General features: G+C 38.7%; 1 protein-coding gene across 1 annotated transcript in view; it reads right to left on the bottom strand.

Moving 5' to 3' along the window:
* The window catches only part of suclg1 (succinate-CoA ligase GDP/ADP-forming subunit alph), a 32,671-nt gene that overhangs the window by 11,021 nt on the left and 3,093 nt on the right, over window positions 1–18,557 (bottom strand). The window contains exons 3-7 of the mRNA XM_033625269.2: window positions 13,452–13,568; window positions 13,061–13,273; window positions 12,343–12,400; window positions 10,616–10,699; window positions 1,698–1,849 (exon numbers count right to left, since the gene is read on the bottom strand). Of these exons, the coding sequence (XP_033481160.1) occupies window positions 1,698–1,849; window positions 10,616–10,699; window positions 12,343–12,400; window positions 13,061–13,273; window positions 13,452–13,568 (624 nt within the window). The remainder of the gene's footprint in view (window positions 1–1,697; window positions 1,850–10,615; window positions 10,700–12,342; window positions 12,401–13,060; window positions 13,274–13,451; window positions 13,569–18,557) is intronic.

Here is an 18,557-nt window from a genome sequence, read left to right as displayed (position 1 = left end):
GTTTTTACCAGTTTAAATCACCAGGTCAATTTGTTTTAGAGAAGATGAGAACCATACAGATAATTTGGCTCTTGTTAAAAACCTCCTGAACCTCCTGGATGTTCCGCTATCAGATAAAAAAGGTGAGCATACATTAGCCGGTGCTGGGCTAGCAGCACATCTGTGACAAGCCGAACAGCACTGGAGAAACACTGATTTGTAACATGAAACTACTTTATTCAGTGTTTTACCTGTTTTAATCACCTGATTCGTTTGTTTTGGAGAGTTAGAGACCTTTGTAACACTGAAACATGAAGGAATCCTAACCACGAATTCACACTTGGCACATGGGAGAAATTTCAGCTGGTTGAAAGATGCCACTAAATCCTACGCACTGTTCCTTTAAATGATCCGATGATATAAATCTTTAGTGATGTAGTCATCAATAATGAAGTACAAGGTGATGCTATTGATTAAACAAACTCTACTTTGCCCATTCGTCCTCTGTAAGCAGAGTGAAATATTCATGCAACATGAGTCATGCAACATGTTAACAGATTCTCTCGCTAGTTCACGCTATAAATCAATATCACATGACACATGTGGTTTCTATAACAGATCAATGTGGTATCTCATGAAGCTCCTGAACTGGCTAAATCTTCTTGACCATCAGGTAGCAGGAAAATCTATCATCAACTTCAGGTCTTCGCTATTTTGTTGTATTTATTCATTTTGACTGAGCTCACCTGCTGCTTCCTTCCAGCAACACTGTGCCTCACTGTGCCAAACTCACATAAAGGAGGTGCCCTCTGTTTGTGTATTGGTGATGCAAATTCAAATGTTCTTTAATCCAGTAAAGTTTGGGCCAAAGTAAAAACAATGTCCCCACACTTCTCTCTGCTCCTCTTGACTATCAAGGTCCAAGTACACCATTTTATGTACGATGTTGTACACAACTGACTTTCAACAGAAGATCAGCAGCTTACTCCCACGCTCTGCTGAGCTTTTTCATGCACGTGTTTCATTTGAACTGTCCCTCGCTGTCAACAGTCTGGGTGAGTGGGTGAGGGGTGTTTGTACTTTATTTGTTGAGTGAGAGAAGTTACTCTCCTGAGACGCCAGCGGGAGATTTGCATGCATTAGAGCAGCCGAGGGCAAATCAAATCCATTTCTCAGCTCGAGAGCACCATAAGAACACGCACATGCACAGAAACAAACACGTACACGCTGACAAAATTAACAGATTAAAAGTCATCTGCAGGGAGCGAAATGCCAAGTACAGGCCTGGTGAAGTTAAAAATGACAATTACAAGTTTGCAGCCACTTGGCTACACGAGCCAATCATCACCCTACTGCTTTTTATCATATGTGGGCATCAGAAAGGTTCACTGCTTGTCAACACTGTGGATCTCTACAACATGCCCTGTGAATCATACCTTCATCCCATCTGTCACTCTGTATCTTTATCACACGGACACAGAAAAGTAAGAGAGACAGCCTGAGGCTGTGATCAGAGACAGAACACTTTGTTCTAGACATAATGATGATTTCCAGTGTTCACTACAGCTGAGAGGTTTTAAAGGGCATGACTAAGAGTTAATTCAGAAAGAATAGTTTTTATAAGAACAGACATATCTGCAAAGGTGAAGAACTGTATGAGAAGATATCACAAGGAGAACGGGGTAAAATAATAAGCGTCCAGTGTGTTATTTACTCACAGAGTTGTGCTGTTTAAGGTACTCGGCTGCATTCTCCTCAGCGTTGCCTCCAATTTCTCCGATAAGGATGATGCCCTCTGTCTTGGGATCCTGCAGGAACACCTCCAGACAATCTATGAAGTTTGTACCGTTGAATGGATCCCCGCCAATACCTTACAGGAGACAAAGCAAACACTTGCTGTATACTCAGGACTCTGGGAGGATAATTCCTGTGAATATTTGAGCATCTCATGGCTGTGCAGACAGAGAGGGGAATAAGAAGCAGGTGGAACCGAGCTTTCTGTCAATAGGGTCTGATAGTCAGCACTTAGATTGTTCACAGTTCCTCACTGGGGCTGCCAAAATCCATGTGCACTGAATTGTTTCATGTGAGCAGTTTTGTTTTGTTGTTGTTGGTTTTTGCTTGGATGTTGGTTTTGTTTGCTTATAATTTGCTACTTGTCTCACTTGTCATTTTTGTCAGGGATTGTGTTTGTGGAATTATTATTATTATTATTATTTTATTTTATTTTTTATTTTTTTTCTGTAAAAAAACAAAAAAACAGAGGAAATGTAACTGTTGATTGTCAATTTCACTGTTTATTGACTGGTTTCCCAATAAACATATTTGAAAGGAATTGTTTCATGTGAGCACTCTCAGTGTTCCTTGTTAGGTTTAGCATGATGTTACATCATCTCTGACATACATGACAGGGATAGATCTGATCTTTTGAAGCGAGGTTTTATGACGTGCATATCTATAGTCAGTGTTGATGTCAGTCAGCATGCTCCCTAGTAATATCAGTTAATTTAGAGTATTTTCACCACTTTACCTTGCCGTCAGATAACAATTTCTACCAGGAACTAAAGCAGTAATATTGCTCTCTTCACAGCCAGACTCCATTAAGAAAAACAATGATTTAACACTGCTGAACACAGGAGCGGCTGGTCTACTGCTGCCTTGATCAATTTAATACAAAGTTTCTTTGTATTATTGTGTGACTTTGGCCTTTAACAGGATTAGTTCAGATTCACCGCAGTCACACAATAACACAAACTATCTAACTCATGGAGGCAGTGGTAAACTAGCAGCTCATGTGTTCTGCAAGCCAAAATTACTGTTTTTGTCAATGGAGTCTGGTGACTTTGACAAGAGCATAGATGGGGAAATGAAGCATAAAGCATTACAAATATTATTAATATAGCGTACCCTTAAACTAATACTGATTGTTTTAGATGGGCCTTTTTCAGGTGTCTAAAATACATTTTGCTGCTGCCCTGTCTACAGCAGTACATTGCTCAGCTTTTGTGTTGGTACTCCTGCCTGCTTCTCCAAACTGGGGGTGTGCACACTGACATCTACTATATGTAATACACTAACTATGGATAAGTACCTCAGGGTTTCCCACACATTCATTTACTTGTGGTGGCCTGCCAAAATTAAAACATCTGCCACTAAGTATTGACTTTCTATATTTTTAAACTGGACTGTTCATTAGAAGCACTGTTGGAATATATATGTAGTGTTCAGATATCCAGAGAAATATCCACACTCGCAGTACAGAACGTAATCTAGGCACAGACTATTAATTAAATTTATTCAACGTATTCTCGTTTTTTTTTGTTTTTTTTCTTTCACACATTTTGCTACAGATTAACCCAACCCACTGAGCCTAACAATGACCCAAGAAAAATATCTGTCTCTTTAGCTGCTAGGTGTTCCCTGTGTTCACCAGCTAGCCACTAGCTTTGTTTGTTCGATGTGCAGCAGGTAGTGAGCACTAAGCGTTGAGAGCTTTTTTATTTTGTACCAGCTGCCTGCTGTGTCTGGAAATGAGACTGGAGAGAGAAAATCAAAACACTAAATTGTCAAGCCAGAAAATGAATTCGCTCGGCTGAAGGTGCTGAAACACATAACAGAGGTGAGGGGAAATGCAGAATAAGGCGATAATTCTCTGTAGGTGTGTCACTTTTTCAGAAAAAAAACATTAAACGCTACTGAGGTTATAGGAGCAGCATTTTTTAGTCTGACTTCAAAGTCACTTTAAAAGTTTCTTTAATCTGTCCCACTTCACCTTTATGTCTGCATAGGAGTTTAATGGCACCTTTCCTTTCATACCCACGGAACATGACTTACGAAGCGTTTCCAAATCACAAGGGTCCAATAATCATTTTCAAAAAATAATTTCCACAAAAAAATTACACCAGGATCTATAAAAGCTTGGGCAAACCTCCCCGAGATAAATCCTCGCAGACAAAATGTCACCCAGATTTATATTCTAACCATTAAAAAACCTGGCAACACCAAGAAAAATGGATAATAATCAAAGAGATCCACATTACCAGCAACAAAGACGACAGAGATATTAAATATTGTATTAACTGTAATTTGCTGTAGCCCCTAGGTCATACTCAGACTTAAGAAGTAACTAGCAGAACTACCAATAAACCTCCTTAATGAACTCTACAATATTTAATACTGTTGCAGCACTGGCTTTATGAAGTCTGGCTAGAGGACTCTCCGTAATTAAAATGTCTAAATAATAGTGAAGCCAAGTTGTTTTTCAGTTAATTTCAGTGTCCAAGCAGCCTTTTATTAAAGATTTTCTGGTGGCAGATAAGTTGGCCAGAGGAATTTGTTTTAGTAGAATAGTTGATCTTCATACTTGCTGTGTTGCCAGGAAGTAACAGAGCTGGGTATAATGGTGTCATTACAGTACGTCTGGATGGTCAGATGGAATTAAAACAGATAGGCTGATAGTCCGAGTATGTACAGCTGCATCAACACCAGACATGGTAGGAGCTCTAAACTGATCATTTTAATGGGAATACAGTGTTTCCCACAGGTCTGAATACACAATGGACAGGGCCGGCATTACCTGCTTGCACAAAAATGGTCTGCTAAATATGACAAAACGTATGTGCAACGTCTAACACATTATTTTGATTTACTGAATATTTCTACTAATTTCATATATATATGGCATCATTTTGTTGTTTTCTAATCTCATGTAGAGCTGATCTTCATCATCTTTCTGTCTCTGTCTGCCTGCTCGTGTACGTGTGCGAGTGTCTATTTGTCTCTCTCGCTCTGATTAGACACAACTGACAAATATGTTAAGTAAGTGGGCTACATAATCTAAAAAAAACCCCCCACAATCACAAACAGCAGTGATGCTGAGCTATTGCTCATTAATATAGAGGACAAAGAAAGGGACGACTGGTTGCTCTGTATGTTCAAATGTAGATCAAAAACTTGTGTCTGGTGCTCATGGAGAACAGGAAACAACAGGAAGGCAGTCCAAGGACTCCAAAGATATAGAAAATGAGGAAGGAAGTTTTAAAAAGCCTTTACTGTAGTGGCTAAATCATTAAAAAAGCCAACATGTTTCGACCACTACAGGTCTCCGACAGGACTTAAATATAGAGGATGGGCAGATTTTGAAATATCATCATGTGGGGGGTAAAAAATTCGGGGGAACTGAAGCTCCAGGTAGAACAGCAGGGAGAGGAAAATCAAATGAAATGGCAAGCATGGGCCGCATAGGCCTATTTTATCATTTATCATCATTTATATCAGATATAATGTGTCCTTTATATCATTTATAGTAGCCTAGATTATCAGTGTGTTTTCCTGCTAGATTTGTTTGCAGCTCGTGGAGAAAATAAACCAGACCCCAAAACTATCGCTGCAGATTGCAAGCAGGTATTGCGTTGGATTTTACCTCCACAGACTGTATATAATCATGGACGTAGCTACCGCAATGTCACCCACATTTTGAAGCTTTGGCTTTGAACATTTTGGTGTTTTGGCTGTTGCCATCTTGGTTTTTTGGAGTCAGAAGTGACAAGGAGCGAGGGGTGGATCTGACTCAAACTGCGGTGACACCTTGCAGAAAGCACATCACTCAAGCAGTCCTGCCTTTAAATTGCAGAACTTTAAGCCTTAATAAACTGTAAATGAGTGAGTTGTATCAAAAATTCACCCCTGTACAGTTGTAATGATTGTTAGCTATAGAGAACTAAACTGATTTTTGTACCAGGCTGTCAACATGTTTGTTTCTGCTGTAAAGTCAGACCATTTAACACGTGGGTCTATGAGGACTGTTTTAGAATAAGCATTAAGTGGCCCTTTGATGAACTACCAAACCTGCTGCATTTTTCAGCCTCGGGGCAGTGTGTCATTATTTTACAGGTGGGAAACACTGTTCGACTGCGACACAACACCAGTGCTTTGGCCGTGGTAGCAATACGAACAGGTGTGAGAGGGGTAGAGCTAGAGAGTCCACTAGTTAACAGATCCTGGGGAATGTTGTTCTCTGGGATGGCTAATAAATTAAAAACACTGACATGGGTCATCAAATATAGACAATTTCATTGCTATAGGGCAACATCTTCGGTCCCTGCTTACTTCCTGTCAGCTACTACACTGGCAAACCCTCCAACAGGAAATGCAAAGTGACCCATTTAGAATGTAAATGTTGTCAAGTCTGAAACGGTGTGTACCTTGGTGGCCATTTATATACATGGGCAGCCCGTCAAGTGAAGGGTATGTGTGGGAAACACTGGAATAACAATAAAGAGCAACACAAGACTAATGAGTGAATAAATAAGTCGGTGAGACTGAGTCTTGCTAGCAGGACACATCGTTCCATATAATGTCCCAGCTTCAGGTTGTGCTCTAAAAGTGCATGTGTTGTTAATCAACAATAGCAAGCGGTAATTTACAGAAACATGGCTGTGTAATCTTTTGAGGAAGACAACTAAGGTAATCACAGGATTGGAAGATCGTTAGAAGATCAATAACTGTGCTCAGGAATTGCAGTCATTACTGTACTGGTTTTAACACAAAAATCTGCTTCAGGAAATTAAAGTTGCTCTATGAATGGTTCGGCTCCTTAGGGATATTCATGAAATACTTAGTAAGAGGGGCTCTCAGTTCTGAACCTCTTTGTCTCGTGTGATAATGTGATATAGAGCCACGGGAGATGAAACACACTCTAAGTTCTTCAGGACAAAGAAATTTGAATGAAGACAGACAAAGCTTCCACTTGCATCTGAGCCACTTGATCTGTCTGTTCAATCTCAACGGTGCCCTTCAAAGATGGCAGCAACTTCAACAGTCAGATCTGACAGGAACATGTAAAGCAATGATCAGGAAGTTGGTAAGTGCCTTTTTTTAATACAAAGTGAGTGTGCTATTCACTAGAATGCATCAGTGCTGATGGGGTTTGGAGCAAGGTGAATTTAGTTGATTCAAATCCCAATTTCTAAAAAGAAACTGTACAACAGCTGTGCTTTTATGTACATTAGGGCTGAACGCAGCGTCCAAAATGAACTTTTTAACTCACCAGCCAAGTGGACTTATCAATGAAAAAATCCACCAACCAAGCACATTTTCTTACTGGATAAAATAATGTTAGCGAGCATGGACCAGCGGAAAGTGATACTTTAGTTTATTTCAACATGCATATTCTTACTGGCCAAAATGTATGCATACTGAGTTTGACTTCAGTACTTAATTAAAATGATCACAGAGGTACTTGGGGACCTGTCCTGCAGAAAAATTTGAGGAGTTCACTGATAACAACTTGATTTAACCTTTAAATAGAATTTTTAAAATCTGCCTATGCAGAAACAAATGGGATACTGTCATGATTTTAGCATCTAAATATTAAAAATGCTGTAGTGAAAGATCGAGAATGCAATGACAGATTTATTTCAACAACTGGCGTGGCCATACCAGTATTGATTACTGAGTTTTCCCCATAGGTGGTGCCCATGTGCTTTGTCATACAAAGCAATGTGGATTTCAAAGCTCACAAGATGCACTTGAATGCACCATGAGGGCATAGTCGCTGTGATTGTCATACTCGTCTCTGACACAGACAGCAGAGGACAGACGCAGCAAATGACACCAAAACACGGCCTCAACATAGTTTTTCATTGTGTCACTATTTTGGTACAAACATTTACCTGGCAGTATGGTAGATAGCGTTCTGAGATTTACTCGCAAAACAGAAAATTTACTCATTTGGCACTTGGTGGGTGTTAATTTTGGACCAGGCTGTATGATATGAGGAAAACATGCAATGTGCGATATATTAAATATTGGGATAATGATATTACTTACAATAAATAAACAAACAGATAAAAAAAGTGTACTCAGTTCTGCCTTTTTGCTGCTTTAAGTATATATATATATATATATATATATATATATATATATATATATATATATATACACAGTACAGGCCAAAAGTTTGGACACACCTTCTCATTCAATGCGTTTTCTTTATTTTCATGACTATTTACATTGTAGATTCTCACTGAAGGCATCAAAACTATGAATGAACACATGTGGAGTTATGTACTTAACAGAAAAAGGTGAAATAACTGAAAACATGTTTTATATTCTAGTTTCTTCAAAATAGCCACCCTTTGCTCTGATTACTGCTTTGCACACTCTTGGCATTCTCTCCATGAGCTTCAAGAGGTAGTCACCTGAAATGGTTTCCACTTCACAGGTGTGCCTTATCAGGGTTAATTAGTGGAATTTCTTGCTTTATCAATGGGGTTGGGACCATCAGTTGTGTTGTGCAGAAGTCAGGTTAATACACAGCCGACAGCCCCATTGGACAACTGTTAAAATTCATATTATGGCAAGAACCAATCAGCTAACTAAAGAAAAACGAGTGGCCATCATTACTTTAAGAAATGAAGGTCAGTCAGTCCGGAAAATTGCAAAAAAACTTTAAATGTGTCCCCAAGTGGAGTCGCAAAAACCATCAAGCGCTACAACAAAACTGGCACACATGAGGACCGACCCAGGAAAGGAAGACCAAGAGTCACCTCTGCTTCTGAGGATAAGTTCATCCGAGTCACCAGCCTCAGAAATGGTAAGTTAACAGCAGCTCAGATCAGAGACCAGATGAATGCCACACAGAGTTCTAGCAGCAGACCCATCTCTAGAACAACTGTTAAGAGGAGACTGCGCCAATCAGGCCTTCATGGTCAAATAGCTGCTAGGAAACCACTGCTAAGGAGAGGCAACAAGCAGAAGAGATTTGTTTGGGCCAAGAAACACAAGGAATGAACATTAGACCAGTGGAAATCTGTGCTTTGGTCTGATGAGTCCAAATTTGAGATCTTTGGTTCCAACCGCCGTGTCTTTGTGAGACGCAGAAAAGGTGAACGGATGGATTCCACATGCCTGGTTCCCACTGTGAAGCATGGAGGAGGAGGTGTGATGGTGTGGGGGTGTTTTGCTGGTGACACTGTTGGGGATTTATTCAAAATTGAAGGCACACTGAACCAGCATGGCTACCACAGCATCCTGCAGTGACATGCCATCCCATCCGGTTTGCGTTTAGTTGGACGATCATTTATTTTTCAACAGGACAATGACCCCAAACACACCTCCAGGCTGTGTAAGGGCTATTTGACCAAGAAGGAGAGTGATGGAGTGCTGCAGCAGATGACCTGGCCTCCACAGTCACTGGACCTGAACCCAATCGAGATGGTTTGGGGTGAGCTGGACCGCAGAGTGAAGGCAAAGGGGCCAACAAGTGCTAAACACCTCTGGGAACTCCTTCAAGACTGTTGGAAAACCATTTCAGGTGACTACCTCTTGAAGCTCATGGAGAGAATGCCAAGAGTGTGCAAAGCAGTAATCAGAGCAAAGGGTGGCTATTTTGAAGAAACTAGAATATAAAACATGTTTTCAGTTATTTCACCTTTTTTTGTTAAGTACATAACTCCACATGTGTTCATTCATAGTTTTGATGCCTTCAGTGAGAATCTACAATGTAAATAGTCATGAAAATAAAGAAAACGCATTGAATGAGAAGGTGTGTCCAAACTTTTGGCCTGTACTGTATATATTACCAAGAACGGTATTAATATATTTTCAAGTGCAGTTTTCCCAACCCAAAAAGTCCCTGAGCAATTTGACATATGTGCTTATGGCACAAGTTGACATTGCAATGACGATAAAAGAGAACAACCTTAAGTGCTGTATCGTAGTCAACTGGACTTGCTTGAGTTTCTTGAAGACGTTTAACCTTTCATCCAAGAGGCTTCTTCAGTTATAGTGGACTGGTGCGGAGTCACAGGCTTTAAACCCTTACAGAGTCGTTGAGGTCACATGTGAGCTCTGAGTTTCAGAGTCCTTTGAAGCCATCTTGGTGAACCTGGAATGACCATCGTTAAACAGAGGAGGTGGCCTACGACACCACTTATCAGCCACATACAATGCAGTCTTGAGATCCCTCCCCAGACGACCTAACACCCATTCACACCTGGACCCATCTTACCCTAGCTACACACAAGATGGCCAGGTGGGTCAACGACTGCACTCACATGTGACCCCTACGACTCAGTAAGGGTTCACACCCACACAGAGTTTAAAGCCTGCAGCTCTGCACCAGTCTGTTGGAACTGAAGAAGCCTCTTGGATGAGAGATGAACCGTCTTCAAGAAACTCAACCAAGTCCAGTTGCCTACAATAAAGCACTTATGCTTACCGTGACCTGGATGACTGAGAATCTTCACCGACAAAAAGAGAACAATATATTACGCACCTCTATTGTACGTTGTCTCTTCTATGTCTTGTAACTCTGGCCTTCAGTCTTGGCAACATTCATAAAGAGCCTCAAATTAAATGTAGGCATGTAATGTCGAGTGCCTGATATTAAGTGAACATCCTGTCTTCGAGCCAAATGCAACACATACTTAAATAAAATTCCCTCCATTATTCTGTTTAATTTCCTCAGTGTCGTCTTCCAACAACCCATAAAGCAATACACTGTATCAGGATTAATTTGCTCTTTCAGACCCTGCTAATTGCTTGTTTTAATATTGTCTGGATATAAAACTAAGAGCTGTGTTAGTGTGCTCTTAATTTTTACTCAATATCCCACAGGTCGTTGGTGACTTACCAACACAGAGCGACTGGCCCAGGCCAACTTGTGTAGTTTGGTGCACAGCTTCGTATGTCAGGGTACCTGATCTAGACACAATGCCTGAAAGAAAAATTCAAAAAAACATTTCTTTAATCCCAACTGAAACACTTCTCCAATCAAGGGTGATAAAATGAAATATAATGCAGCTGTCATCTTCTGTCCAACACTGACTGAATTGTTTCATCATGACAGCAGAATCAAAAGAGATCGCAGCTCTGTAACAGCTGTTGTGTCTATGCTTTGGGAACGATGGCAGTCAATTTAATATAAAAACAGACTTCCTGCAAAGGTTCACCGGTCAACAGCAGCACACTGTGTTCATCAAGCTGTCAACAACAGAAGCTCAATTTAGGATAAGTACAGTGTTTAATGTGTTTTATTGGGGAAGAAAGTATGAATAATGTTGTGTTTTCTGTTCTATCACATTGTTGTTCCCCCAGTCATTTCTGTTCAGAGACACAAACATGTAGATTACCATTAAGCAAATATTCTTAATAATGCTTTCCTTGCATGCCTCCATCGTGAATTGAGAATCCAAAATAGGTGAACATTCCTCATGAATTGAAGTAATAGTAATAAAACTTTATTTGTATAGCACTTTATATAACAGTTACAAAGTGCTTTATGAGACAAATAAAATACTACACACCATCAAGATAAAACAGCAATAAAATACCAAACCAAATAAACCAGTGTGTTATAAAATCAAATAAATAATACAATTTTAAACGAAGACACTGACTTTGCCAATCTAAGCTCCTAAAACAAGGAGTTTCACAGCTGTGGCGGGCTGTAGGAACAGTAAAATTTTAAAATCAATTCTATACTTAACATGTCGCCAGTGTGGCATTGCAAGGGTGGGAGTTCTATAGACTTGTTATTGGGGAGGACGTTTAACAGCAGCAAAACTATATCAAATACACACATTTTGGCTAAAAACATCACATTATAAAACCCTTCTGCCTACCAGTAGCGTTCCCTGAGTTTGCTTTAGCACGTTAATGCAGTATGAGCTCTACTTGAGCAACGTTCAAATGCACCCGCATGCCCAGTCATGCTGCTTAGCTGTGCATTAGACCGTTCATGCAGAAGTGTTTAAAAGCATAATGTTTTCACAAGTACTGAGCATGCAAATGGATATATGGGACTTTGATTTTACTGCATGAGCTGTGTGAGAGTTTGTAGACAGATGTTTTGATATAGCTGTGCTGCAGTTAAATTACACTTTATAGTAACAATCTGAGCCTGTCTGTGGTGAAAATAACCACTTCTAATGGACATACAGTGACAGTGTTCAATTGCCCCGTGTGCTTCCATTTCAGCCCATATCGCAGCTGCCCGTCGCTGCCTGCTTGCTCAATACCAGAACAATGCCAAAAATTGCTCACATCAGTCTCTTTGACCAATTTACACGAGAAAATAGGGCCCAGGTTGAAAATGCCGAAGTTATCCTTTAAGATCATGAAGACTGTTCACCCTTTTTTTGGATTCTCCGTTCACAGTGGAGGCACGTGAGAAAAACAAATTCACTAATTCAATGTAACATGCAGCCAGTTATTTTTTATAGAAATAGTCATTTAGGGGCAGTAAAATAACCCATAGCATTTAAAAGACTACTTATATTTTAACGAGCAAATTAAATGCTCAAAGATCCAAACTAACAGTGTGTGATTGCATAAATTTCATCGACAATTAAGTCTCACCAATTCTTCCTTTTTTGTGAATGTGGCCTGGCATGATCCCAATCTTGCACTCTCCAGGCTGCAGAAAAAATACATTCACAGTCTTTAATTATAATAAAAAACATTTACTACGACATGCACACATATAATTGTGTTCTTTCACATGTAAGACTTCTATTCAGTATCACTGGAAATGTTGTATTATCAATTCCCCAACTTTGAACTTCACATTTTTCTTTACTGTAGAGAAGTTTTTCTCTACAGAGCACGGCCATTAATTATTAAGCCTTTTTTTCTGCGCCATAAGCTCACTTTAAATAAACCAGAACAAACTCAGTGAACATTCACTGCACAAATTCTCCTGAGTGAGGACAGCTACTTAAAGTTGTCTTTGTCAAAACGCAAATTTGGCTTTAAAATCTATAAAACCTTAAAGATTCAACCCAAATAACTGACATTATTTATAATTAACAACAACACAAAAACAAAAAAGCAGTGTGTGTAAACTGTGCTCTTTTAAAGTTGTAGTTGGCTGGGATTCATTGTTCAAAAGGTAACAGAATATTAATGCGTTAAATATGAATTATTACTGGGTCCTTGAGAGGAAAGATTGTACTTTCAGCTCTCTCAGCTACAATGAAAAATAAATAAATAAATAAATAAAAAAGCACATGCTTTTGTGTGTGTGTGTGTGTGTGTGTGTGTGTGTGTGTGTGTGTGTGTGTGTGCGTGCGCTTACATTGATGACTCCTGGGCAGTTAGGGCCGATGAGCCGGGTGGCGCTCTGGCGCAGCAGCTTATGTTTGACTCTCACCATGTCCTGCTGTGGGATGCCCTCGGTGATGCACACCACCAAGGGGATCTCGGCATCAATGGCCTCGATGATGGCTGCCGCCGCGAACGGTGGGGGCACATAAATCACAGTGGCGTCTGCCCCTGTGCCCTCCTTTGCCTGAGGCGAGGAATAAAAGGTATTGGCGGTGCATTAAAAATAGAAAGTTATGAAATAGTGCCACCTAATGTTTCTGTAAATGTATCTGTAAAACCCTCACTGTACTTCACAGGATGTTCAAATCTGTCTGATCCAAATCAAATATTTCAGCTTAAATATATTTAGGAGTCATACATACCTCCTTGACTGAATTGAAGACAGGCAGGCCGAGGTGTGTCTTACCGCCCTTGCCAGGGGAAACACCTCCGACTAACTGGGAGCCATAGTCGAGAGACTGCTGACTGTGAAACGTTCCCTACAAGGAAAGAGGAGTCAGTGTGTATACGGGTGTGTAATGAAGTGAGGTACAGCCACTTTCTGTAGCGTCAACCTTGAGATATCATTACAGACAGAGAGGAAGGTGGAAATATGCTGCCATCCAGGATTAATCACCTGTGCGGCTGAGTAAGAGGATGGATACAGGAGCGAGGCTGGGCTCTTCTTAAGGATTCAGCTACTGGTAAATATATTCGATGAGAGGAAATCGAAACGTTCTTGACAAATAAATAATGATGTAAGCTTGGTTTAATCTCCTCGCAGAACATTTGAAAAACAAATCAAAAGTGGCTTTGGATGTTCCCCCAACGCTGACTGTAAAATATCTCCCATGACAGATCGTTTACAAAAATACTTCACATACTGTCGCTGCCATGTAGGCTATAGGGAAGCTGTCATGACTGCGCTGTCACAGCTGAGAGCTTTCATTTCTGACATTCATGAAGTCTACTCCTTTGCTTGCCAAAAAGACACACTTCTGCTTTTTATTTTTAATTATCTGAACCTCACAGGATTCTCATGGAAAAAGTCAACACATTATATTGCAATAACTTTATTTAATTGTCATCAAAAGTACAAATTCTAACATACATCTGGTGGGTGTATGCTTTACTTTTGAAAAGATAAAACCTTAAAAATGTGGTGTTGCAGGAAGCACCAATGGATCAACCTCACAGAGAGTAAGAAAGTCCGTTCTGGAGAAGGTGCAGGACAAATGCAGTGCAGTTTCACTTTATTCTAAACAGCTTTTGCTTTATATAACACCATAACCTGACGATTACTGGATTACAGTTTTAAAAAATTTGAAAGACATGTCGGTCATTGGTCATTTGGATCCTACTGGGCCGCTCTAGTATCACGAAGTGGAAAAAATTGGTTTAATTTCTTTTAAAATCACGGGCAGAAGACAATGAGCAACGATAGAAATGACAAAATAAATAAATAAAATTGCAAGAAATTAAAAAATAAAAATAAAAAACAAGAAAATTAGTAAAATAAATAAATAAAAATAAAAGAAAGAAAATTAAAAACAAACAAACAAGGAAATGGAAAGAGTACTTAAAAATCTAATAATTCTGTAACATAATTTAAAATGTAATATATAGTTTTTTTCTATAGTTTTTTGCCTTGTTTTTCCTATTTATTTATTTTTTTATATAATCTTCTAAATCTATTTCTTTGTTGCAATTTGTGGGGCATTTCTTATCAAGTTGCTCATTGCCTTTTCCCCCATGTTTCTGAAAGAATCACACCAACTTGCTCAGGGTTCAAAGGTTTAAATACTTGAGAAAGACATCTGAAAGCAGCACAAGAAATGTGACGTCACTCCAGGTTTCAAAGGGTTAATATACGCCATTGGAGTTCGGTTTTTCTTTCAGTGAATGGGTACTGTAGACCAGTGTAAACAACCATCACTTAGCATTATGCTAACATACCTCTCCTCTCTCTTTAAGCTTTCATTAATTTAATTTTGTGACATAACTCGTGACAACACATTGACAAAGGGCCTTTTGAGTATGACTACTGGGAGTAGTAATTGGATGAGGAATTACTGGTTTTGGAAGATTAAGCCACTTGTTGCCATAGCATTGGTAAACATCCAGGTAGTGGGCTGCAGGGAAACTATACAAGCATATATTTACTTACATGCATGTACTTTACTTTATATTGTCTATATTAACAAATAAGCACAAAAGGAACCTGAATATTGTGAGCTTTGCTGCCTCTTTTTCTAATGATAAATATTGCTAAACTGGAGCAACTCCACTACTTTTTTTCTTCTTCCATGTGACCCCAGAGGGGCTTCGTAGGGATCCTTTCAATTATTTATTTTAGGAATTGTAACCCAGAGCGTAAACACTTTATAGTTGAAAGATAAAATGTATTAACATATAAATATTTTGGCATTTCTGTCCTGGAATTTTGTTACTTCTAGCTGTGTACTAAACTTCATAGTGTATTGCACTGTTAACCTCTTGTATCTAACAAACAAACCAGAGGGGAAATCAGTACAAAGTCAGGGTGTGCAGCCAAACTTTGCTCAAACCCACAGCAAACAAACATGTCAGACATGTGGGAAATGGTGTATTTTAAAAGCTACACAAAATATTTATAACATTTTAATTTGATGGAAGAGGACAGCCATAAAAATGGACTCTAGGATGAGCTTCAAGTTTCATTATTGACCTTAGAAATAGTGATTTTGGAGGTTCAAAATGCAGTTTAGGGTTTGAATACTTCACTCAGCATAAACCTCATACAGCTTCATTGACGAGCTGTAAAAAGCTGACACAGAAAACTGGAAACTGGATGTTAAGAGGTTAAATAAGGTGAAGGATACTGTTGGTGGTAATCTCTGCCAGCTGTTATTACTTGTGTTCATAATGTTCTGTGTTTGGTACAAATATCACCATCAGGCCCCGTTTGAAATAAAAATAAACAAGATAAAGCAGCGATAACACTAAAGGGAGTTAATTATTACTGAAGATGCTGAGACAATGTAGATAAAGTAGCAAAGGGTCATAACCACAAGTGCAAATAAATGACCTTCATGTAAAAATTATAACTGGCCTATTAAGAGGAATTAGAAGCTATGAATCAGCATTTTCCCCCAAACTGTAATATACTCCTTCACCTTCTGCTAACTTTGCTGTTTTTGCCAGTCATTATTATCGCAAATGTTGGGACAATAAATTTGAGAAATTGCTTGCTTATCAAGCCAGAAAGACGCGACAATGTGCACTCAATAGAACTTGCTTCATTTCTCATCCCTTTCTAATTACCCGGAGTGTTCACTGGAACTATATTTAACAATCTTTTATTATGTTGAAGAGCAAAATGGAAGATGAAAAATGGAATGTGCATAAGGACAGAGGGGGGATATAAATCTGTAAAGTCCACATTTCTGGCTTGTGGAACACACTTGCCAAGATTTTTTTTTTTTTATTCCCCTTGACTCGACACGGTTCAAAGTGAATCATCTGAGCTTTTTTGGTGCTCTTGAAAAATAACCGGAAGGATCAACAATCTGCAACACAAATATGTTATCATTGACTGAAACAATGACTAAGGGTAGTCACAGGGGGAAACAACGAAAGTTAAAGTGAAAATCAGTTTCTCCAAAACCAGCTCAAATAAAAACAGGAACAAACCTTAAAGGGAAAGACACAACTCTCGCAACAATTACACAACGACAGTATCACCTGATCTAAGGACAAGATTCAGCATTTACACACCATGAATATTATCACGAATAACGCTACACACGTGAAGAAAATGAAAGAAAAACAAATCTTGACTTTATTACAAACTCTTCAAAACTTTTTAGGAATTCTTGAATTATAGAGTGGTTCACGAAGAGTCTTGAACTCATTTTTATAAACTGGCTTTTGTATAGAATTTTGTTTTCTTAGTGGGTGTGTGTGTTTCTTTGATTGTTTATTTCATGCTTTCATTAATTTGCTTATCCTCTAATTTTTATTCATTGTCTCTATTATTCCTTTCTGTTTTTAGTTTCAGTCTTCTAACTGCGCTTTGTATTTTGTTTTTATGTCTGTAAAGCACTTTGTAAACTTGTTTCCGAAAACCGCAATTAAAAAAAAGTCATTATTATTATTATAATTATTATTATTATTAATATTATTATTATCATTACTACTATTAACCCTCTGGAGTTGATGGATGTGCCGTTGCATCCAAATCACATGACTGATTTAAGATGATGTAGCAGCAAGACGCAGCCTTGCTGAAAAAAAAATATATACCAGTTTTAAATTGTGTTGATAGGCCAAGTAAACCACACTTAGGATAAATAATTTACGCCATGTTTTGTCCTGAATATTTTCGTCATGTTTGGTGCGCTTTTGGTGCAGGAAGAAACAGTAAAAAGGGGCTATTCTAAGGAAAGTAGCAAGAAAAAACATGACACCCCCTTTATTACTGGTGGTGTTTTTTGTGAGAGTTTAGGTCCAATGTGTTAATACAGTATGTCAAAATAAAAAATAACTGTAAAGTCACACAGGTGAGGTTGTGCTGGAAAAAAAAATGACGCAGGCAAGGCAAGGTTAACAGTTTTTAAGGTGAAATTTAAAGGTACCACAAAGGGTTAAAATCCAGAAATGAGTTATCATCGTTGCACTTCTGATTCCCTCATATCAGTGTCAGTGTTTTGTTTTTTTTTAAATTTTTTTTTTAATGAGTTTTTGGTTAATGCCTAAAATAAGGTCTGTTGTTAACATAAGCGTAAGAGTTTTTACGTTTTGCTCTACGACATAAAATAAGTCAATAAATTCTAAGTGATGACAGCTGTATATGACTGCACTGTACTTGTGGATGAGTAACTCAACCAGGATCAAGTCATAAAATTAAATTTCTTGAAGAAACAATGATTATGTAACACACAAATATGTAATGTGTTTTATTCAGAACCCTGCTCACATAATAGAAGAAAAACAACAGTTAAAGAAAAGTCAACTTGTGAATTTTAAGGCTTTAACAAGACGGTTGCTAAGAGGCTAAATTAGACTACAGAGAATGTCAGGGACATTAAATGTCATCCCACTGAACACTACTTTTACAGCCTTGTTGCTGTGGCAATGTTGAAGTTATGCGACCCTGGTGAAGTGAAGTGTTTCTGGCAACTGTATTTATGCTTCAGAAATCATAAAAGTGGTCATTTGTCAGGATGATCTTGCTGAACAAAACGTGTAAGTATCATAAAGTTTTGCCACAGAGCTTATTTTCTACAATAATCCAAAGTGCAATGGAAAAAAAAAAATCACACTGGCTTTTTGTCGAGGGAGTCCAAGATGATGCTAAATTCTGGGTTGGCCTACAAAAAGCATCACCCCTGCACCACTCTATACTTAAAAGTTAGTAAAATATTACAATGTTTAATTTTGTTGCTCTTCCTGATGCCGCAGAGGAGTTTTTCCTTATCTTAACTGAAGGTCTAGGGATAGAGAGTGCT

Source organism: Epinephelus lanceolatus, chromosome 3, assembly GCF_041903045.1.
Source record: "Epinephelus lanceolatus isolate andai-2023 chromosome 3, ASM4190304v1, whole genome shotgun sequence".
Classification (NCBI taxonomy): Eukaryota; Metazoa; Chordata; class Actinopteri; order Perciformes; family Serranidae; genus Epinephelus; species Epinephelus lanceolatus.
The sequence above is the reverse complement of the archived record's forward strand: the minus strand, read 5'-3'. Positions and strand labels throughout refer to the sequence as shown.